This window comes from Cyclopterus lumpus, chromosome 11, assembly GCF_009769545.1.
Source record: "Cyclopterus lumpus isolate fCycLum1 chromosome 11, fCycLum1.pri, whole genome shotgun sequence".
In the NCBI taxonomy this organism is placed as follows: Eukaryota; Metazoa; Chordata; class Actinopteri; order Perciformes; family Cyclopteridae; genus Cyclopterus; species Cyclopterus lumpus.
Window position 1 is genome coordinate 14,395,137 of NC_046976.1, and position 23,248 is coordinate 14,418,384.

The 23,248-nt window shown below is 40.4% G+C and overlaps 1 protein-coding gene across 1 annotated transcript in view; it reads right to left on the reverse strand.

Moving 5' to 3' along the window:
• Positions 1-23,248, reverse strand: part of csmd2 (CUB and Sushi multiple domains 2) — a 206,680-nt gene that overhangs the window by 78,681 nt on the left and 104,751 nt on the right. Inside the window, exons 12-26 of the mRNA XM_034545807.1 lie at positions 21,845-21,957; positions 18,152-18,334; positions 16,864-17,054; positions 16,474-16,609; positions 13,660-13,854; positions 11,842-11,980; positions 9,631-9,818; positions 8,731-8,919; positions 8,024-8,140; positions 7,322-7,537; positions 5,905-6,093; positions 4,404-4,573; positions 4,141-4,297; positions 3,741-3,932; positions 53-179 (exon numbers count right to left, since the gene is read on the reverse strand). Coding sequence (XP_034401698.1) covers positions 53-179; positions 3,741-3,932; positions 4,141-4,297; positions 4,404-4,573; positions 5,905-6,093; positions 7,322-7,537; positions 8,024-8,140; positions 8,731-8,919; positions 9,631-9,818; positions 11,842-11,980; positions 13,660-13,854; positions 16,474-16,609; positions 16,864-17,054; positions 18,152-18,334; positions 21,845-21,957 — 2,502 coding nt within the window. The remainder of the gene's footprint in view (positions 1-52; positions 180-3,740; positions 3,933-4,140; positions 4,298-4,403; positions 4,574-5,904; positions 6,094-7,321; positions 7,538-8,023; positions 8,141-8,730; positions 8,920-9,630; positions 9,819-11,841; positions 11,981-13,659; positions 13,855-16,473; positions 16,610-16,863; positions 17,055-18,151; positions 18,335-21,844; positions 21,958-23,248) is intronic.

A 23,248-nucleotide genomic window follows, 5' to 3' on the forward strand; every position in this document is an offset into this window, starting at 1 on the left:
AGAAAGCCTGAAAAGAACAATGCAATCAGAGAACTAGAAGGCACGAACAGACCTAATAGTGCTTCCAGGGGCGGCCTCAATGGTCCACGTGCAGTGCAGGTTGTGTTCATATGGAGCTGGATAGCCGGGAGACAGTATACGACCAGAAGGCTCATCCTTGATGGTGCCGCCACACTCCGCTAGAAAGAGAGAAAGAGAGAGGGAGAGAGAGAGAGAGAGAGACATTAGGAAGGCAATGATTAGGAATAAAAAAAAAAGAAGGAAGTGCAAAATAAGGACATGCTCATCAATGTTCTGGAAGTCAAATTATTATAAGGTTACAGCAAGGTTAACATACTTACATGGCAGAAACCGGATCATCCCACTCGCGGTAAGTACAACACATCAGTGTTCTCTCATTTCTATTAATTATTGACGTAGCAGTCACATGCTTAAATGTGATGTGCTTCATCATCTTGCCTGCAATTTGAATGATAGGGGGGAGAACAGCCAACTCAATATACTCTACGTGTATCTCCTTGGCTCAGCGAAAGCAATCCACCATCTCAGCCAATGACCTCATCCCGTTGCCTTTAGAAGTTGATGGACTTGTTGACTGAACAACAGAACATTCAACATATTAAGTTCAGCGTAACGTTTGGAGAAGAAGTGTTGACTGATATGGCAAAAATATTGAATATATCTTCATGGATTAATCAGAAAATATATATAGTGTACAGAACGAATACATAGTTTCCATTATGGAAGTATCACTGATATCAGCATGTGCTGGGCAACATTGTAGGCTATAGATCACACCAAGAGAATGTGCCTATAGGGGTGTTCGTAGTAGTAGACACTATGAGGGTTCCAGTATATTTTCACGGTTCAATAAGACTCCCTGAGGTACACAACATACACCAAATAAGCTCAGTCCCTCAATATATTGACAACAACAGAAACACATACAGGAAACTACAATGCTGAATCAGAGGCCAAAACATTTAGTTAAGAACCGTGTGAAGAATGCCGCTTTTTTTTTTTTTATAGCTTCAAGTAATAAATTGCCATCAGAAATACTCTGACTGAAAAGCAATGTTCAGCCCCCCTGCAATTACCACCTCTCAGTCTATTTAAAACGGTGAATGAAAAAAAAAAAAAAAATCTCCTCCATCAATACCAAATTTGGAGTGTTTTTGTTAAGATTTCCAGCAATTTAAACTGACATGTAAAGGGTAAAATGTTGTTGGTGTTTTTCTTTCCATTGACAGGAAAATAGCTCCTTCAAAAAAGGAGAAAACGGAGGTTGAGGAATCATAGTGATGATGACGGTAATGATGATGGTTGGGAAATCCATCGATGACAAAAAGACCCAGGTAGGAAGTAACTATCTAAGAAGCCAACTAAATTATGATAATATTATATCAGCACACACACAAAGAAACTGTGGTTTCTCCATACATATCAGGCATAAACATTGTGTTACCTTCCATTTGACAAACATGCCTTTCCTAATAAATCCTTCCTTTGTTTCTCTCCTTGTCTCCCTCCTTCATTCTCTCCATCTCCCTCATGCATTAAACATTTAAACAGCAATAATCACCAGAGCTGGCCTCTGAGCATTTTTGCTGTCAAAGCAGAAACACACAAAACAATACACACTACTTGAAATGGAGTTTGTGCTTGGTTGCAAAAAAAAATATTTGAAAGATTTGATTGTCATTTTTGCTTTCACCATCTTGGAAAGAGAGGGAAAATAATGAAAACGTGAACATATTAATCTTTAAACAATAGTTCAGTCTCTCTTCAAGCTTTTTTTCCCCTCTGTTGTGCTTTTCTTGTTGAAAGAAACTTGTTGTTTCATGGAGAGAAAAAAGAAGAGGGTGATCTATCACAGTATGACAAATCCATCTCTTTCTTCTCGCCTTATGACCTAAGAAACTACTGCTCAGTGCTGCCATGGCAGTGCAAGTCCCTCAGCTCCTCTACCCTTTCAATCTATGTCTCCACATACACCTTTCTAAAATCAACTCAGGTTCTGCCTCTCTTTTTGTAGTTTCAATTTCCCTCTCCTCAAGATATATTGTGTCAATGACAGGTGGGTTGTTTAATCTATAGAAATAATACATCTAGGTGACAACCAAATCAAACAGACACATACACAAATAACTTACTTAAGCGACACATGTCAGTTAGACATTATTAATATGTAGACGTGTGGTTTGCTAGTACATTTAATTGGATATGCAATGTAATATTAAGTGTCAACAAATGTAACCCTGTTTTAACCCTGTGTCCAACCCAGAGCTACTCAGTTATTCGGGATTGCAACTTTCCTCAACTGTGACTTTCAGGATACGAACACTCTCCACTGTTTTCAACTCAATTTCATTTTTCTCCCTACCCTGCTCACTCTATCCTTCTCATCTGTGTTTGGTGTGTCCCCACAGCGAGAAAATAATCCCACCATTACAAACAGAAGCAGTCCCTCATCTGCTCCCAAATTCACTCTGTCTGTTAGGCTATCATCTGCAGTGAAAGGGGCATGGGGAGGACAAACCTGCACAGAGATATACAGTATGCTGAATGTTGTTTATACCCAGTCATGAAATTACCTGTCGGTTTGGGTTGAAATGGGAGCCGAGCAATATTATTCTAATCACCTCTGCTGATGTCAAAGAACACCAATCTGCCGGTTTTCCTTACCGAGCTTCCGGCTGGTTTCTGAGAGACTCTGTCAAAGTGTCGCCCAGGAGAAGATCCACACAATTATTTTTTTGTTGTTGTTTTTTTACAAGTCACCATGAGGCATACAGTGTGTGGATGTATGTCTTTAATAGTTTCAAAAATAACGCATAGCATGTTGGTATCAGGTGTCAACAACAGACGAGTGAACTGCAGATGAACTCGACAAAAACGATCGAATGGCTCGTGCTCAGACAACGAGGGGTTAAATGCCTGCCTATGTGCTGTTGATATGGGGAGAATCTTATTTTGGTAAAAAAATAAATCATATGAAATGGGTGTTTGCAATCATGATGCAATAGGAATATAAGAAGCTGAATAGAGCGTGTTCATTGTCGATTAGATAATGTATTGAATAAGGTGCTGGAAAAGCAACCAAATGGATGTCCCGAAATAGCAGAGCTAAAACAGACCACGCCGTTTTCCTCAACTTGCTCTGTCATATTCACATTGTTATTAGGATGAAGAACTAGGTCAGAAAAAAACTAAAACTGGTTCGGATTAGCAGTGTGTCAAACAGTACAGCAGCGCCTGATGAATCCTCTAATATAATGGAATACAACTCAACACTGTTTCACGCAACTTTTCATTCATTACATTTAAATTAAATCAGTTGTTTTAAATTAAACGACTAATCTTTAGCTGTAACTTGGCGAGGTGCAACAATAAACTACTGCATCATGATAACAATTCAATAAGCATTATTTAAAAGACATGTAATAATATATTATAAGTGATGGTTGTGCATTATACCTATTTTTATTTTCTTGAATTACTTTTTGCTGATCCCACTTTTGTACTTATAATTTTAAAATATATATTGTACCGGGATATGTTTACGTGATGGTATAAATACTTTTACTTCAATAAAGTATCTGAATATTTCGGTAAAAATCTAAACTTAATATAATGCAATGAGCAAGAAGACACCAGCAGATGCCAAACATTGGCAACAAAATACTAATATTTCTGCCAACAGCATGATTTATAACCCATTCAAGGAGCATCTGACTCACCAACACAGAGTGGGAGGGGGCTATCCCATGCCCTCCTTTCCCCCCTCAGGCAGGTCAGCACCTCAGGGCCCCTTAGGGTGTAGCCTGGGTCACAGCTATACGACACACTGCTTCCTGCAAAATGACCCTTGTCCTCCCGCTTGTAGCCAAACTGGGGAGCACCTGGATCCTCACATTTCACCAGCTCAAAACCTTGTGGGGAGAGAGACAGAGAGAGAGAGAGAGAGAGAGAGAGAAGGACAGAAAGGTGAGATGAAGGACAGTAGGGGAAGGTATTCAAGAAGAAAGCATTAATGTGGCAGAGGCAATGAAGGTTGGAAAATGAAATATAAGCAAACTAATTAAACTTCAATGTAAATAACAAATGTAAAGAAAGGTGGGTGTTTTGAGTGTTACTCACTAATGAAGTGCAGTTCAAAGCCTTTACTGGTGTTATCCGCATTGCTGATAAACTCCAGCCACATGGAGCTGGAGGTGGTGTTCAAGGTGGTCTCTAGCAGCTCGATGCCTGTAAACACCCCCAGCAGACGAGCCTTATTACTGCTGCCATCAAAGACCTGGAAGGGAAGGAGGCAGAGTGGGAGGAAGCATCTGAATTAAGGTGATCGGCTCTGCACACACAGCGATGCTAACAAGGCTGCGATTGCCTCCAACCCCCCTCACTTTGAGCATGTCATCTTCCTCAAGTCGGAAGTCTCGTGCCCGTAGCTGGATGCCTTTTCCAGGCTGTGTCTGGATGGAGTAGATGCACTCGTGGTAGTTGCCGTAGTAACCGGGGTAGTTGGGTGAGAGCAGCACCCCTTGCATGCCTGTCACGGACGAGCCGCATTCAGCTAGAGAAAAAGAGAGGGAGCGGAGAGAATGACAGAGAGACAGAAGGAGAGGGCAGGGGAGACGGTGGTGGTGTTGGAGAGAGCAGAGGACATGTCAATCGCTATATGCTTGAAACTCAGTGTATTCATTCATGCTGTCATGCAGAGGGAGATGGGAGAGGTGATGGGAGAGGGATACGGTCAGTGACTATACCTGAATGTTGAGTGGCACATCATAATAGTCACAATACAATCTGAATATGATTACCAGTAATTTCAGCTCCATTTGAAAATTGCTTTTTGTTTGAAAAAAAGGAAGGCAGAGTTTGCTATAGAAATATAGCTGCCAGAATATAAATGATCACAAATGTATCCACAATATAATCTTGTGCAGTGAGGTAAGATAAGGTGATAGACAAGGTATTTAGAGAAGTATTAAACTTCTAAAATAAGGCTGTCCGAAGTGTGAAAAATAACTATATGTTTTATCAATTTCAACCATTCAATATTTGGATTCATCTAGATACAATACGTAAAAAGAGAGAGACAAGTAAATGTTAACACGCTGAAATTGCTTGACCTAGTTAACACATGCCCAAACTCTCACAACAAACATTTAGAACCAGATAACCTGATATAAGGAAAATAAATGTGATTTGTTTACTAAACTTAAATTATTTGTTTCTAAAAGAGTGTCAAAATCGTAACACTTACACATGATTTAATTTATTTAGAGAAAAAAAAAAATGGGCAAATGGTATAAATACTCCCAGAGAATAATTACAGCTGTTCACAATTTGTATCCCATATGCATGTTCTGTTTAACATTGCATTGTATATACAGAAAAGAGCCACGCAAAGGACAATCACAAATAGATCAATCATTGTCATGGTCTGTGCTTTACCTATCATTAGGCCGATTAGGATAGAATTTGTTTTCCTATTACCGCTCTAATGCAACTCCTAAGGTTTGGTGCATCATATAATCAACATACTGACCTAAATCTGTCCAGCTTTACTCATGTTTCCCAGGCATCAGCCACGAGCAACATCTACAATTAACATATTGCAGCTCGTTATTGTCATCCTCATTAGAGCTGCTGCTCTATATAATTTGGACAACGTCAAAAAGGCTGTTTCTGGGAAGCTATCCAATGAAGAGACATAACGTGGGTCGACGGAGAGAGATAATGAGGAGAATTGAAAGAGAAATGCCTCGTCTTCCAATGTGACTGACAGTGTTGTAAGTGGATGGGTGGGTTTAAGTGAAAGGGCGAGTGAGGTGACATGGCATTGTGAGGGGGATAGAGAGGAAGTGACAAAAGCCAAAAATAAAGCATGTGACCACCTACCAACACACCTTGGCAGAGGGGAGCTCCACACCCGCCTCCTACCCCCTAAGCAAATCACCCTCGCCGGACCCTCCAGCCGGTAACCCGGGAAACAGGAGAAGAGGAGGGCGTCACCCACCCCATACTGCAGGCCCTTTCTCGTACTGTATGGTGGGATTCCAGGATCCTCACATGGCTCCAAGTCATACTCTGGAAGAAAAAAGGAAAAGGTGTAAAGATGCTGTCTCCACAGATGTATTAGTACATCGAGATGCCAGGTAAACTGTGATTTGTCTGTTTTGTTTTGCTCTAGAAAACAACATCATAGTTACTTCCATGTCCTGTGACTTTTTAATGTGTGAAAGTGTAAATTGAACTTGTTAAGACTTCTGTCACACTTGGAAAGGTTGAGAACTTTTCCCCGCTGGACAAACAGGAGGGTGAACCATGCTTAAATTAATCAACGTGTCTTTTATCAAAATCAATAAAGCATCACGTGCCATTGAGGTGGGTCAACATTTGAGCCTCCATTCAGACATATATTTACATCCATCGTGTAAAGCTTAATATTGAATTAAATAGGTGGTATCTTGTCTACTGGACTTTATGACGATCTTTAGACTGAGTCTTGGTGTTCATATCCAGCGTTGCTCTGAGAGCAAAAGGAGGTGAAATGATGCTCTCAGTGGGTAGAGGCTCATCTGTGCTCTCTCCTAATTGATCCATTTAAAATGAATCAATTCTCTTGATGTTAACCATTTCATAATTCACTCTTGAGTGGCTGTAATTACATATTTCTAGGACGTATCCTTAGATGAGTATTCAGATACTCAGATATTCAGATGAGTATCCTCGTTCATAGTGGGCTCCTCCAAAATAAGGATACCTGTTTGTGTCAAAACATACCCTTGTATTTAAAAGGTTACAGCAAGTCACTGTTCCATAATGAGAAGCCTGAAAGTCAGATTAAAAAAATTAACCTGAATGGGTTTATGGCTAGAAAATATATGTCTTGTGTAAATCTCTCGGATGAGTTTGTATTGTACATACAAGTTATTTTTGTATCTTTAAATTCAAACAAGGAACTAACATTTTCAGGTTTTTTTGGTGGACCAATAGAGGTATCACGATCACACTGAGATTGTTTCATAACCAATTAAAAGACCTTACATTAAACCAACACTAACATTTTCTCTAACCGAAGAAGGGCACCCCACAACCTCGGAATCCCAATCGAGTTATTTCTTCTCTCGAGCCGCTCCTATTACAACTAGAACAAGACAGATCCTTTGTCACCACAAACCCCTTCAGTGCTTAACCTCTCGGCCTCATGCCTGTCTAGAAAAATGTGCATGGCTTAATACCGCGATCAGCAATTGTTCCAGCTATCCCTCTTTTCGTCTCTCAGCATTTGAAAAACCTAAATCTAAATTCTTACCAGAGAAAGTGATGTTGAATCCCTCGTAGGAAACGGAGAAGTCGGAGAGAAAGCGGATCTGCGCGGTGTAGTTTCCAAATAGGCCTGCACTGAGAGGCGAAGGCAGTGTGGAGCCCGTCAGCTTCCAAAGGGGGTGAGAAAAGCTGCTGTTCTCTGTCACCAACAAATGGTCGTGAGGGCTCTCCAGGTGGAAGGTGTGGAAGGTGAATTGGACACCTGAATAAGCGAGGAAGAAAGATCAACTGGTAAAATGCACTTTCAATATTATATTTTCATTCATGACCTTAACATGAGTAAATGATGAACTTGGTACTATCATTATCATATACGTTCGAAGAACAAACTCTTGCAAGTTGGAATTTGCATTCAAGGCAAAACGTGTATAACAATATTCTCAGTTTAATAATGCGTAGAGCATCAATTCCCTGTCTCCCCTCTCTGTCACTTATCAAACACATTACACCCAGGCATCGAGAGCATCTGCAAATAAGGCTGTGTCAATTTGATGTAAAAAGCTCTACCAAAGGTGACATGACTGGAGCACCATCCCTTGGCACTGTAGCCCTAGGCCATCCTCTCAGCACGTCTTACAGAGACAGCATGTTCGACAAAATACAAAGGCCACTCGGTTGGGGGAAATGACATTGTAAGGGAAATTGAGTTTGACGTCTGCATGTGTTGACACACAATTTCCCCGCTAACCTTTGCCATGGGAGGTCTCGATTATCCACGTGCAGTTCAGGTTGTGAGGGTAGAAGTCTGGGAAGCCAGGTGACAGGATGGTGCCGAAGTTGCCCTGTATATAACCTCCACACAATGCTGACGACACAGGGCGAATGGGTACAGCAGGCGATGGATGACGGAGAGAAATAAGAGGAGAGGCAAAAATCAGAGGGCAAAACAAAGTGGATGAAGACAGAAATAAAATGTTCCCAAAAAATAGCCAAACTTGTCTGTGCATTAACAATGCGGTAAAAATATTTTTTACAAGAGGTGCCCTTCAAGACGGCATAAAAAGGAGACAGTGGTATCATCAATATCATTACAAAGTGGGCAGAAATCAATACTGTCCTTAAATATAAAAGCATTTACAGATGAGGGAAAAGGGAAACATCAAAGTGGACGCTCAAGTCCCTACATATAAAACATTTATGATGAAATGAGCCCAAAACTTTTAAAGCCTAAAACAAGAGTTGCTGAAAGAAACGCTATCTTAAATGGATTTTATAATAACTCAGACATTTATGTGAATTTAAATGTGATGCAATATGGAGCAAAGTGCTCAAAAGGATTTCGACTTTTTCATCTGGAATAACACACAACAATGAATGTAGCTTTAATCCTATCCATGAATAGGATGAAATCTGACAGGAGACTATTCATTTCTAGGTCAATATTATGGAACCTACCATCACAGCTAGGCAGGGGGCGGCTCCACTGAAAATTGGGTTCACACTCTAAAGGCTCTGTGTCACTAAGTGTGTAACCCGCATCACAGCTAAATGTCACCAAAGCGCCCACATAGAAGTCATTTCCGTGTCGCTGACCGTTGACAGGTATACCAGGGTCCACGCAGTGATCAGACTGTAACTGCAGGGCTAGAAAGGAACAGGATCAACAATCAGAAGAAGAAGAAAAAAGAGTGACACAGAAATTAAGATACTGAAAATCCCCCTGCTTGCAGTGTAATTAGGCTTGCACCCTGTTTTCAAAAGGTCAAGTTAAGGTCAGAAATATTAAAAGGCAGTTTGTTCTCCGAAAGCAATCCTGATAAATAATTAACTTGAACATCCTTTTTGAACAGGAACAAACAAATGCGAAGTTTCAGCACTCTTTTCTGCTGCATGGTTTCTCGTAGTGAATTATTGAACATTTGCACGGATTCATCACAGAGAAAGTGCAAAAGGTCAGCCACACAGGTAGAAAAGAGGACGGCACTTCTTTTAGGGTTGGATTTATCGTGTGGGTGCAAGCAGATGACAGTGTATATGGAGTTTTGGGCATTTTCTACGAGATATATCTTACCCCATTTACTTTCTAATTATAGGTGTTGTAATAAGAACAACTTCATGGGGAAATTGAGAGCCTGCAGACATTGTTTTTACGACAAAGACTGTATAGCTTTTACTAGTACGTGAGCAAGGCATATGGCTGTTGTCTCTGATTCGGTCCATATTATAATAGATTAATTTATATTAGGCTCTGTGAAGCATGGGTAAATGAGTCTATCCTTTACAGAATATCTATTCTGTAACTTTGGGTGTAGTTTTGACTCTATGTTATTACGTTCACAAACTCTAAGCCCTTACTTTCATAACGTATGCGGAAGCCAACGTCCGAGTGGCTCTTGTCAGTCGAGAAGAGGAGATGCACGAAGCTGGCGGTGCTAATGAGGAACTGAGGAACCTGGGTACCCTGGTAACTACCAATTAAAGGTGAGGAGGGAAAACGTCCATCGCGCACCTCAAGAACGTCATAGTTCACCTCGGTGCGGAACCTGAGAACACAGAATTTGAAGAAAGGTTTTTATGTCTTAGATAAAAAGAAAAATAACATGTATTGTGATGCAAATACATATGGTCACATTACGTTCCCACTTGGGATGGTATCAGTAGGATTTTACCGATACTCCTTATTGGTTCGGTTCTTTATCGACATTGTCTCTTTTATATAACCAAATGATTGCTTTTGAATATATCATCATTAGAAGACATTTACATACAACTCAATGTTGTTTCTAGAGCAGCAACAATGATGTGTACAACAGTAAAGTAACAATAAAACGTCATTAAAATCTCACTGGAAACAAATCCAAAATGTCAATAAAATAAACCATGTTCCTGAGTGAAGATTAGCAGGTACCGCTGGCAGAGGGAGGTGGGACTGCTTTGTCCCAGCCAGCAGAACTGCTGGACTACATACAGACAGGCGCTTACAGTAACCAGCGTACTTGTCGTAGTTATCATTACTTCACTGTATCTACTGCATCCTCTCTGAGTCGCTCGATGTGTGTGTGTGTGTGTGTGTGTGTGCGTGTGTGCGTGTCTGTGTGTGTGCATGTGAGCATGTGTGTCATTATACTTGAAGGAGCTCAGCCCTCTCATAGAGAGCAGAGGAGATGTCTGCTGCAGTGTGATAATAATTGTACCATAATATTAAAAAGCACAGATAAATGATTCTGTTATATCGGGCATCATTCTAAGAATAAGTCTATTAACTACAATTTGTCTAGTGTGGGTTTCATTGGTAAATCTGATCAGCATGCTAAAGTGCTAAATGCAAGTCTGGACCACCGACCAGACATGGAGAGCAAATCCACATACCCAAAGAGCACCGGACGGCCCCAAATTCCTTTTCATTCCCACAAATTAGTTTGGTAATATGCATAACTTAAACTAAATATTAACTGATTAATAAAGGTCTTGAGGCGGTCTCACAGAGAGACACTGTGTAAAAATGGACATAGGCCATGCTAAATACATTATCATTTTTACCAAATTACCGCAAACAGGAATTCAATAGGGGCTCAAATTTCGGGGTTGGGCCCCCAAGCGAGTTAATCTTCTTTTGGGAAAATGTGGAAATACTCTGCAATTCAGAATGAATAAGGACATCTACTAATCTAACGAGACCAACTGAAAACCAGTGTGGTGATTAAAAACAAAACCCAAAAAATTATTACCGTTTCAACATTTAGCCACAGTTGTATTTAAAATATTTTGACAATAGTATTAATTTCTTTATGTCAACGATTTGCTTTTAACCAACATTCACAATCATTTATAATTTGCACAGTTTTAGAAAATCCTTTGGCATTTGGCACAGTTTGGTGAGTGTCTCAATGTAGAATGTATACACGTGTGTGTGTGCGTGTGCGTGTGTGTGTGTGTGTGTGTGTGTGTGTGTGTGTGTGTGCTTGTTGTGTGTTTCTGCCTTTGCTGCCAGAGCCACTTCCTCTTCAAAGCCATGAATACATTGCTTAGTTTCAGCACCATGTCATCTTAATGAATGCGGTTTGTAATATTTCATTGATGCTACATGAAAATTAAAGAGCAACAAGCATTTATGTTGCATTAATTTTGCATAGTGTGCTATCGGAGCAGGGACGAGGATGAGATGGGCTCGCAAGGATGAGCCTTTGTGGAACGCTAATGTAGCGTTTGATCGTACGACTGTATGTCTCTCACTGAAACATCAGGACCCTCCCATCTCTCCGGATCCTCTTGACAGATCATATCCACTTAAATATGCATTGCATATGCATGTATACATTTTCAAACTTTAGGTCTCTTGACATTTCTCTGTATATATGTGCATTTGTATATGTACATACGGATATCTGTGGATCTTCAGGGAGCGGGGTTATGTTATCCTAGTTGGAGGTGTATGTTAATGTGCGTTACAGACAGAAAGGTAAGGAAAAAAGTGACAGAAAGCAGCGAGATGGTTGCTGAAATAATACATTTGTTCTAAGAGGAACAAAAACGGTGACGCAGCAAAGAGTTTTTTGGGTGACTCACTTGTCGAAGATGATCTTGATAGGGTATCCTGGAGGAGCCTCAATGATCCATTCACAGTTAAGGGCCTCTTTATAGAGTTCTGGCCAGCCAGGGGAGAGGATGATCCCACTGGGAGCCTTCAGATCCCCTCCACATGGGGCTAATGGAGAGACAGAATATATGGAGGGAGAGAAGGAACAGATAGAGATTGAATTATGCATGTCTTTGCCATCTGATGTATGACAACGTCCATAGTTGATCTCATGCATCATCCGGGGCTCATCCCATTTCTTTTAGTACCAGGGTCTATCTAGTGTAAATTGGTGACCGCTCACTTCAAGGTTAACCATTTCTCCGAGGAAACATACCTCTTCATTGTACGCGTGCCTGCATGTATGCCTGTGTGTACAAGGGCATGCATTACTTATCCATGTGTATGCGTACGTTTCCTCCCCTTTTTAAATCTGTTATTAAACCAACATTTCTGCTGACGTACCCATCAGACAGAGACCATCTTTGATCGCCAGCACAAAAGACACTTGAGCACATCGACTCCTCTCCCGTACCCTCACCTCTGTTAATGTCCTCTTTGCCGTACATCTCTGTAACTGTCTATCCTTAACTAGAACACACAGCACAGTGGAGGGCTTAGTTACAGTGCCAGCTCCTCGCTCCCTTTGAAGTGGAATGATTTAATCAGCCAACTCAGCATACTGAAGGACATCTATAAAACGAATTACGCTACAAACGCAGGGGTATGATAGATGGTCTCAGGGGAATACAACGCTGCTGTGGCACACAGGGGGAAGTGACATGTTTTCATAATGGTTTCTGCTTTGTGTATCTTGAATAGTGAGCCTGATTAGGCCCCTCAGAGCCCTAAGCATGTCTGTGCTAAATGTGCCACGCTGCTGGTGTCCAAGAGCCTTAGCTAGTTAACGCATAGCTTCATCTTAGTTTTGCCAGCTCTATAGGCCTGTCTGATTTGCTGGAAATAGTTTATTGATATTGAGTCAGAGAGGGGTGAATGGATGGTTGCAAGCACATGACGTCTGCAGCAACAGATACTTGAAAGAACAAAGCTTCTGTATTACCACCAAAAAAATCACCACCCGTTAGTCAGATCTTAGTGATCTCTGCCATAAGAATGTATTATTATTGTTGTTATTATAGACATTGTTGATGATAATAATTAGTTATATCTGCAACAAATGTAAAAGATATATCATTAATGCATTCCAAAAGAAGCAGAAAATCCATTTCGATTGATTTATCGTCCTCCCTTTTATCAACAATAATCCATTCAATATTTGGGTGTGCAGAGGAAATAATCTCTTTACAATCCTGAGATGCAGTGAGGCTAAATGATGAGCTAAAGTAAACATACAAGAGCATATTCCAATGTCATGGTTTAGAACAGTTCTAACACAGTGGGCACCGAGCTAATGAGATGCTCGACCATGGAACAAATGCTTTCTAATCAAAAGCACAGCTTTCTCTTCGGGACTTTGCATCCTTTTGCATATTTATACTGGTGATAGCACAGCCAACTATGCCAGATCAGATATGGGATAAAAAAAATACAGCATGAAAAAATCCCATCTCTCATCTTATTAATATTTACAACTAATATTAAAAACGGTGTCAGTAATTCTGAGGGACAATATTTGTCATGCACCCATGCGTGTCCCCAGTAATAGGCTTCATCTCATGCCACCTAATGAAAAAATATCTATAATAATTGCTGGAGTGTGTAGTTAAAATGTTCCAGTTAGGTAACAAGCATCCACAACCTGTTGTAAGATGGCTGTCATGAAGCAGAACCACTTGTTTACTCACCCTCACAGCGAGGAACTGCATTGTCCCACACCACGTTGCCATCCTTGAGAATGCAAGAGACGGTTTGCGAGCCGTGGGTCTTAACAAAGCCCTCCTCGCACAGGAATGAGATCGAACTGCCCAGCTGAAGACTCTCACCAAAGCGTTTACCGTTAACTGGCACACCTGGGTCTGGGCATTCGTTGTGGCGAAATGCTATTGGAAATACAGAGAGGAGGTAGGGTTAGTGTGAAGGAGAGGACAAAGGTGTGAGGGGATAGTGTTCAAAAAATGAAGTGCCCTCTTGTTGAAAACACAAGTGCTCACCTGTAGTTCTGCAGGAATTAATCCTCGTCACTCACATTTTCTGTGCAAATATGCTAATTTACATAGAGATTCTAAAAATAATTACCTTAGTTTCTGGACAAAACTTTTTCCCCCTACAGTCAGAATTTAGCAATGCCAGCATTTAACGAGAGGAAATTTGTTTCACTTAGTGAGTCACATTGATTCAATATGCTGCAGTGATTATAAAGGGTGGGAAACAACACCGTATGCAGATCATCAGGCCAGATGACACTGTTGAATAATACGTGGCGTAAACTCAGCAGGGAAATGTTCTTTTTTTCATACGTTATCTATCGAGCCTCTCAACGAAACTTCAAGCAGGAACCAGTTAGAAAGGCCTTGGAGAAAAGCAGTCACACCAGAGGCATAACCCTGGAACTAGGCATGTAAACAAATACATCACCTGCACCACTATCTCTTTCACTTACTCTCTCGCTCTCACTCTTGTACAGGCACACAGTTAGGTGACATGTGGAGGTGTTGATGAATCCCTCTTCTGTATCCATTGGACCCAAACAGAGTGCCAGCCACACCTCATCCATCACGATTATCTTATTTATTAAAGAGTCAAAAATCCCCTCAATACAGTTTGGCATGTGCTTAATTACCATGAATGATGGAAGTTGTCCGCTCAGCACCACAACACCCCCCAAAAACAGTCCTGCGGTTAGATGACACTGTTCTCGGGAACAAACCGTCATATTCAATTAACTGGTCTCGACATTCATTCACCATGCTGCATTGGTAATTTATACATTCATCTAACTTGTTAATTAATGCATCAGTGGCCATGTGTGGTCCACATTGCGGCTTTCCGGAGGCACCTGGGTTGGCTTGACGACATCTCTGCAAATGAGCAAGAGCAAGGTCCCAAAGGCACTCTGGGTAGGCTGACGTATGTTACTTTAGCAAGAGCACCAATATTTTAGGAACTGGAAACAGAATACAGGATAAGTCCTCAGAGTGCATTGTAATTTTACATACCGGCTTCCACAGTTTAATGGATCAATCGATCATGCAAATAAAATGTTCAGTTTGTTAATTACTGAGTTGAAGAGGTTCCTTTAAATATTCCAGTGTCAAAAAACTTTTTGTATTTAGGCCCAGAAAACACAGAAAACGGTGTAATACTTTAACTGTGGGGCATTACTGCTATAATAATGCACCTCCAAACATAAATGTGAGATGATCTTTTCCTGGATCCATCATTAATTTTCTTCTTAAGCTTCAAATAACTATGATGATCAAAACATATTGTTTTTGATGTACGAGGAGAGATGGCTGTTTATGATTGGTACAAACATAACCTACCGACATACACGCTAACGATGAACAATTAGAGTAGAGTCATGTGTGAAGCAGTTAACCAAAAGTTAAGGATATATCTGTGTGCACAGTTATGTTCAGGTACATTACCGTTTGTAATAGAAACAGACAGCATGAGATGAGATGAAGATGAAGTCCATTTCATGTTCTACTGCTCATTGTATGATGATTTAAGGGCTACATGCTTAAGTAAAATATCCTTCATTATAGAGGAGTTCTTGGTTGGATGATTACATAAAAACGTGAGTTGCATTTTAGGGAAAAGAATGTACTTGCCAAGCTTTGGACAAGTAATGTTGAATGTGAGAAGTGATGTTCTTGTCTTTGACCACATTGACAGTATTGGATACTGGTATTTTGCATAATACAATAAACTAATAAAAATGCTCCCCCCAAGTAGATGGATAACTCTATAATGGTGTGGTAAACTCAAGGTGAGAAGTACAAAGAAAACCATACTAAAGCATCAAACTGTAAAATTAGAAATAATACTTTATTCCCTAGATTAAAATGAGTCACTGCTAGTAAATGTATTGCCCAACGGCACCTTAAAGATTACTATTAATCTTTGTGGCTGCATAGGGTTAGGGCTAGACACCATGGAAGGGGATATCTATTTTGGCTTGTGTAAAAATGCAAAGACCAGGCTCATTAGGATGCATATGCAAATAATGCAATGCCACTGCCAAACCCTCATGGTACAGTCTATCCAAGAAATGGGTTTACCAGCATGCAGCCAACGATTACTGCATCAGAGAACAAAACCCATCTGGAATTTCCTCACAAGTCAGCAACTACCCAGAATAGAATATAATGAGCACTGCCGCAATGTATCTGTCAGGTAAGGACCCCGTGTCTTTGTTTGGGTTTTATTTAGATGTCAAGTCTCTCTATTTTAACAATAAAGACAGGTATTTTTTGTGTCATTTATCTATGTGACTATGTGTGTGCAAAGAATGTGTTACTGATGGCTAGAAGGGTTTTATGCAGTCTGAGGGAGACATAGATATGGCAGATGATTCATGCCTGTGCACACACATACACATAGACACTATATTGTACAGTACGTAGAAACAATCTACAATACAAAACACCCAGTCTGTGCAGGAGTTTGTTTAAATACTTCCCTTTATATATGTTACTATAACACTCAATACTTACTTGTAAACGTGATGTTAAAGCCTCTGTCTGTGTAGGTGTGGTCGGTCAGAAACTCCAGCCGGGCCACATGGGCACTAGTTGTTATAGGAGGAGGTAGGGCGTCACCGGAATAGGTCCCTAGGATAGGAGACTCAGCCTGAAAGGAAATAAGATTAAAGTCTATTATAAGCTAAAAAAGAAAAGAAGTCACAGAGTAAACAGCTGCTATGCGGAGGTAGACCGAAAGACTAGCAAGTCCAATGGTACTGGATGACAGGTTTAGCTCGTACACAAATGTATACAGTCTGCTCCTCCTACTGGCATGCACAATCACTGATCGGCAGGGCAATAGTTGATGCAAAAAGAGCTATTCAAAGTAACCAAGAACAACAGCTTCTAAGTCATCACTACCTTTCCACCATCTTTGATCGAGAGGAAGTCAAACTGTTTCTCCATGCTGAGGTCGTTGAAGGCCAGATTGATGCGGCTTTCAGGATTGGTGATGATCAACCACACACAGTGCATATTGTTACCGTACTCCTGAGGGTAGTTGGGAGATAGCAGCACCCCGGAGGGAGTGGTAAAGTTGAAGAAACAGGAAACTATAGAAGAGATACAGAGATATAAACTGTGAGAAATGGAGAAAACTAGAAATAAAACAAAGCAACTATTGTTCAGGAGGCTGAAAACATAAGGGATGATTGTATTTACTTTTGCTGACTTCAATTTAATTTGATACATTGTATTGTAAGGGAATATGTGTGATTGTGATAAAACTAGTCCATGCTATTAGTTTAGAAGAGGTTGTTTGTGGCTTGTTGTGGCAAACTTGAACTATTTATCTACCATCATATGACAATAGGAACCCACTACTAACAAAGATCATCTTATTTAAGTAAGCTGTGTGGAATGAAATGGGGATAGAGGAAGCCTAAGCTGAAAATCTAACAACAATACCCGAAAAATCATTGCTTTCAAGCAATGTCTAGCAGCTACTGTAGCTATAAGGAATGTGTTGGGTTTGAAAATGAAAGATGGTCTCGTCTCAGCTCCCTCCATGACTACTGTTGAGGCTGTCACTTGATCCCTGTATCTACGATGAAAGTGCTCAGAAGGCAACAGCACAATAGCTGGGTGTTACTGGGCAGATGTAGCCTTCCTTGAAAAGTCAGCTCACAAATGTATGCTCTGTTTGTGGTGGTCTGACAAGGCTGAACCAGTATATGCCTGGAAATAAAAATGACAGCTACTTCACGGAGATATCTACATCTGATGGGATGAACCGACCACTGCTCGGCTGTCTTTGGCACGTGCCCCCCACTTCTACGACAAAGCAAAGGTTCTAGAAACATTGTACTCAGTGATGTTTATCTAGATACCGCTGCTTTCTGTCCACCCAATTATCGTATCAATAATACAGACAGTGGCCATTATCGGCATGGTCGGCTCTCTTTTCCTTTTGCCCTCACCCTGTAACTCTCTCACTCTCTGTGTTGGTCTTCCGTGAAGTTAAGTAGATAATAAGCACTCTTACGGCTTAAATCCACGGCCTCTGCTGAGATAATCTGATCATTTATTAAGCAGCCCTCTCTGCACAAACATACATATTTATGCCCCTCTTGATTAGTGATGCACTCATGCACATGTCTGTACATGGTGCATGTAGAATCTGAATAACATAAGGTATCCACGAACTTACAGACACAGCTGGGTTTTTTAGCTGACCACTGGTTGTTCTTCTGACAGGTGATGTTCTTCTTCCCCATCAGCTCAAAGGCAGGCTGACACTCAAAGTAGAGTCGGTCCCCGTGACGAAAACCTGCCCCCTCTCGTTTGCCATAAGCTGGGATTCCGGGATCTCCACAACTGCCTTGGTCAATTTCTGTTTGGGTAAAAAGAAATACATCAATTATGCACAAAATTATTTCCAGAGGAAACACATTTCACGGTTATACAAATAAAGATCTGCTCCAGTTTGAACCGTATTGTTATTGAGATACATTTAAAGGATACAATTAAATTAACACGAGCCCCCTCCCTGACCTTTTTCTTTCACCTTTACATTATCTGAAATTAAAACAATAATATTGTTTATTTATTCATTTAGCATCATGGACCACGATGGTGGCCTTACATGACAAGTGTCTTTTCTACAGTTTTACTAACAAATGTTAGATGGATTAGAAAAAGAGCTGGGTGGTGGAGAGAGACAAGATACATCTCAAGCCAAGGCAATTCCTGACTGTAGCCTCCAGCCGATATTGACAAGATGCTTCCACATATAGTCAAAAAGTGATATGAAGATGCAAGACCTCTCACTAAATCAAAACAGATAGAGCTGTTTCTCATTAATTCCTGGTTCTTGAAAATGTGGATTCAGCTTGATTTTGTCGGACCCTATATTTTGACAGGGCAAAAGTCCTTGGATCGCCAATCAAAAAATATTTCCCCAAAACAAATTTATTCATTTACTTCCCCATTTACATTTCTTTTTCTGACTCTGAAAGCCTGGAAGAATAGTGCAGTCCTGTAGTCTGCAGTCCAGAGAAAAAAATGACTTCCCTTATCGTTCTATACAATGAAGTTCTGCAGCCAATTCTCAACTGTTGGATGTTGGAACTTTCCCACTAGCATATTGTCCACCTTGTTCCCACTGGGTCGACGAGGAAAATATATTTACAACTTGTGGACAACAATAAGGTGAACATGACATGCAGAATAGGATGCACTCTCCATTATTACCAGCTCTTATTACAGGAACATTGTGCCAATGTCCATCATTTGTTTGACACTTTTAAATCTACTTTATATATATGTATACACAATCTGCAGAGAGTTCTATTTTCTAAATAGTATATGTGCTGGTTCAGCTGACGTAGCTCAGGGAAGTGGTGCCTCAGTGAATTCTGGCTTAGGGTTTAGATCTTGGTCTGACAATCTTGACCGAGAGCAAGATGAGGAAATACATACTTAAAAAGAGAGAACAATATTCAGGTCTTCTGCTTGTTTTGAGTCAGTGTAGCATTTTAATCAGATATGAGATTTTCATAAAGTAAATCTACTTTATATATATGTATACACAATCTGCAGAGAGTTCTATTTTCTAAATAGTATATGTGCTGGTTCAGCTGACGTAGCTCAGGGAAGTGGTGCCTCAGTGAATTCTGGCTTAGGGTTTAGATCTTGGTCTGACAATCTTGACCGAGAGCAAGATGAGGAAATACATACTTAAAAAGAGAGAACAATATTCAGGTCTTCTGCTTGTTTTGAGTCAGTGTAGCATTTTAATCAGATATGAGATTTTCATGAAGTGGGGCATCTTGGAGAAATAGCTGTTAAATGTACATTTCCTTAACAGTAACCTCAGTTGGTTAAGGCATCTCCAGCTGAAGAGTCTCCAAGGTCATTGCTTCATTAGTTTCTGGTTTTATTCAAGGTGCCAGTCCTGTCTGGCACCTTGAATGAATATTAGCAATGACTGAATCAGTGAAGAGTTCATTTTGGGCTGACGAGGCAGACTAGCATTTACAATTCACTACATCAAAATCAATGTGCATTCCCTATTGTCCCTTAACAGGAATTACATTTCAGGCCAATTCAATTTTTCACAGAATTTTCTGTACTTCTCTTCTCTCGTGAATCACTTACATAGCATACCTCACATCGGTCTCTCTCTCCCCCTGCAAATGTATTGCTCCCCTTACTGTGTGATAAACGTTCTAACTTGCGTTGGAAGCTGACGTGAGTACTTTAAGGTACATGCACAAACACACACATGCGCACGCGCACACACACACGCACGCACAAACGCACAGCTCCATGAACACCCTTCTGCCTTAAAACCACACATACCAATTTCATTATCGCAAGATGTATGCATTCCTCTTTCTTTCACTCACTCTTCTTTCTACTTTTCCGAGGTTGCAGATTGCAGATGGGTATGCTGAGGCATCCTATCGAGGCATCCGGATGGGGGAACACAGAGAGCGAATACGCTCATCCATCCAGGAAATGATGGCAGGGTCTAATACGATTTTAAATCGCACCAGGGGCAGTGCTGGGTATAAATCCGTACTCAGCCCTAATGATGATCATCATTTAGAACACATATTTAGAGCTCACTGCAGTTTGAATGTATGGCTGTCCTGAGGCAGCCTCATTCACAAGACAACTCATTGATCTTACGTGGAAGTCACCTTTAAAACAGAGGATGCTGAAAGCGTGTTTTGAGTTGGGCCTGAGAGAAAATTCAAATATTTAAAGTGAATGTAAAGGATCAAAAATAAACTACATCCGGAAGAACACGACAAATATAGGACGAACATGTGCAAATGCATTCCGGCACACACACACACACACTCGCTTGTTGCGATAACAGCCACACTGAAGAACTCAAACTCCCTGCGGTGCTTTTTCTCAAGTGAGGCCTCTCTGCCTCGTGGGTCCTTACAATTAGAACTTGAGTGAAAATGGAGGCAATAAATAAGAGCCCTTTGAAGTGAGCGTGTACATTGGCTTTTGCATGTCTTTCATGGACTGTCTGTTGGTATACATGAGTTTGTGAATGCATGTGTGTGTCTCTGCGTTTGTTGTGTATAAGAGCAGACAGGAGTGAATGCAACAGCATTTGATTCTCATGAATAAGCAAAGAGATGTAATGGCATATTTGTTGTTCCTGTCTGTTTGACATTCAAGAAAATCATATTGTTAAAAACTTTAAAATGTCTGCAGAGTGTGTGAAACCACACTCAAATTGAAGAGTAAGATAGGGAGTGTGTGTACTGGAATGACTTTGTTTGCAATTACACTTGATGATCAGGCTTAAAATACAAGTAATTGAGAATGCAAATTAGATTTTGGGTGCTCCAATCTGGGAGGTGAAGTGGTTCAAAGCGTTTCTTCCCCTTCATTAAGTAGAACTCATTGTTTTAATTACACTTTGGTTTAGCATGCTGTTCCACTTTCTGTTATTTTTACTGATAATAAATAAGCATCTGTGGGCAAGGGAGAAGAGTTGCTGTGCTTCTGAAAGGCAAATGGCAGCCTTATTTAGAAGAGCTCTGGCAAACTCCTCAAATTCACACATTAATTTATGACGCTATTAAGCTTCATTACAAAAGTCTTTGATGAGAGCACCTCTGACCCCTATGTTCTTGAAACCAAACTCATGATGGTCCATATAGGCAAGGACAATAATACAGGCAACCGATACAAACTATATCAGTTGTGAGCATTGATCAATTAGTCGCAATGCACAAGGGTAAATGACCCCAAAAAAAGACACGTCATTCTAATCGAGACTCTCACAGAAAGAGTTACTTTTTTTTAAAATGCTGTCAGCAAGCCGGCACATCCGACTGACTGACAGTCACAACTTTGTAATCATCCTTACCTTCGAAGGACACCTTGAATCCCAGGGAGCCACTGGTGTCATCTGTTTTAAAGTTTAGCCACATCAGGTGACTGGTGCTGACCACAAGGTCTGGAGTGGTGATTCCTGACAGGCTAAAAAAGAAAGAGACAAGAAGACAGGTTTGTCTATGATTGTTGAGGACATTGTGTGTGTTGTGCAACCTATAGTGTGACTGTAAAGTGTGTCTGTTGTGAAACCTGGATGAATTATTATAAGCAGTGTTTGCACTTACTGCAACATTTGGTGTCACTTTAATAGCTAAAGGCCGTGTTTCTACTGCATCATTAAAAGAAACTTCCACGCGAGCAGAAAAAACAACACCTGAAGTTATATATTAAACTATCTGACTTTTCTCATCAAAGAAAAGTACTCTAACATGGTTGCAGGCAATTCTAGTCTGAGAAGCATTTCTTTTTTTACCCTTTAATTCAAAAACAGTTGGGGATAAGAAAGTGGAAAATGAAGGTAAGATCAGTCAATGCCACAGAAGTAATTTAATCCTGTTTGAATAGTAATTCCCCAAACTCTAATTAGGAAGTGTATAGCTGTGGAGTAAGTGATTAGGGGATCTAATTTTAGTGATTGGACACAAAGGATGGTGTGAGTAGTAAGGAAGTGGTGTCCTGATATGTTGGGTCTGTGTTTTGTCCTTTCCTGCAGCCTTTTGGTAGTTCGTGGTGAGTTTCTGTGAAGTTGTCTTTGAATAAGTGGGAGGAAAGATGCAATATGAAGTACATCCAAAGAAGCACCCCCAATGCACCATATTGTGTGAATTCACCCTTTTCTTGGATTGTTTGCATCACTAAAACTAAAGCTGAGTAACTATTTTGTACAGATATGTTGCCCAATTGAATAATATCATTTCATGAATTATATTTCCTATAAACACAGGTTTGCAGGTATGTCATCCAACCTAACAACATTTGGTCAGTGTGTTGTAAAAAACGTTATTACGTTCGTCATATTACATATTTTTGTACATACATACAAGAAATTTGGTCTCTGCATTTAACCCATATTTGGGAGCAGTGGGCTGCGCCCGAGGAGCTAATCACTGTCTAAAACACTCCCCTTGTGTGCGGGCTGTTTCGTTGTCTATCTGCTCATGTAAATTATGTTTTTCCCATTCAAGGACATCATTTTCCCTGTGGGAAAAGCATTGAGGTTGACTTCCCAAAGTGTTATCTTCCATTATCAAACTGTCAAAACACAGTGTCTTGCAAGTGAAATGAGGGGATTTGATTGGCTGTCTCATTTTCCTATTAACCACCACATGTATGACTGTGGTGCAGTATGGTTACATGCACCACTGATTTCCAAATATAGTATAGACTAAATATAATGGTGCAGATAGCTGCAGTATATTCTCTAGTATTCACACCA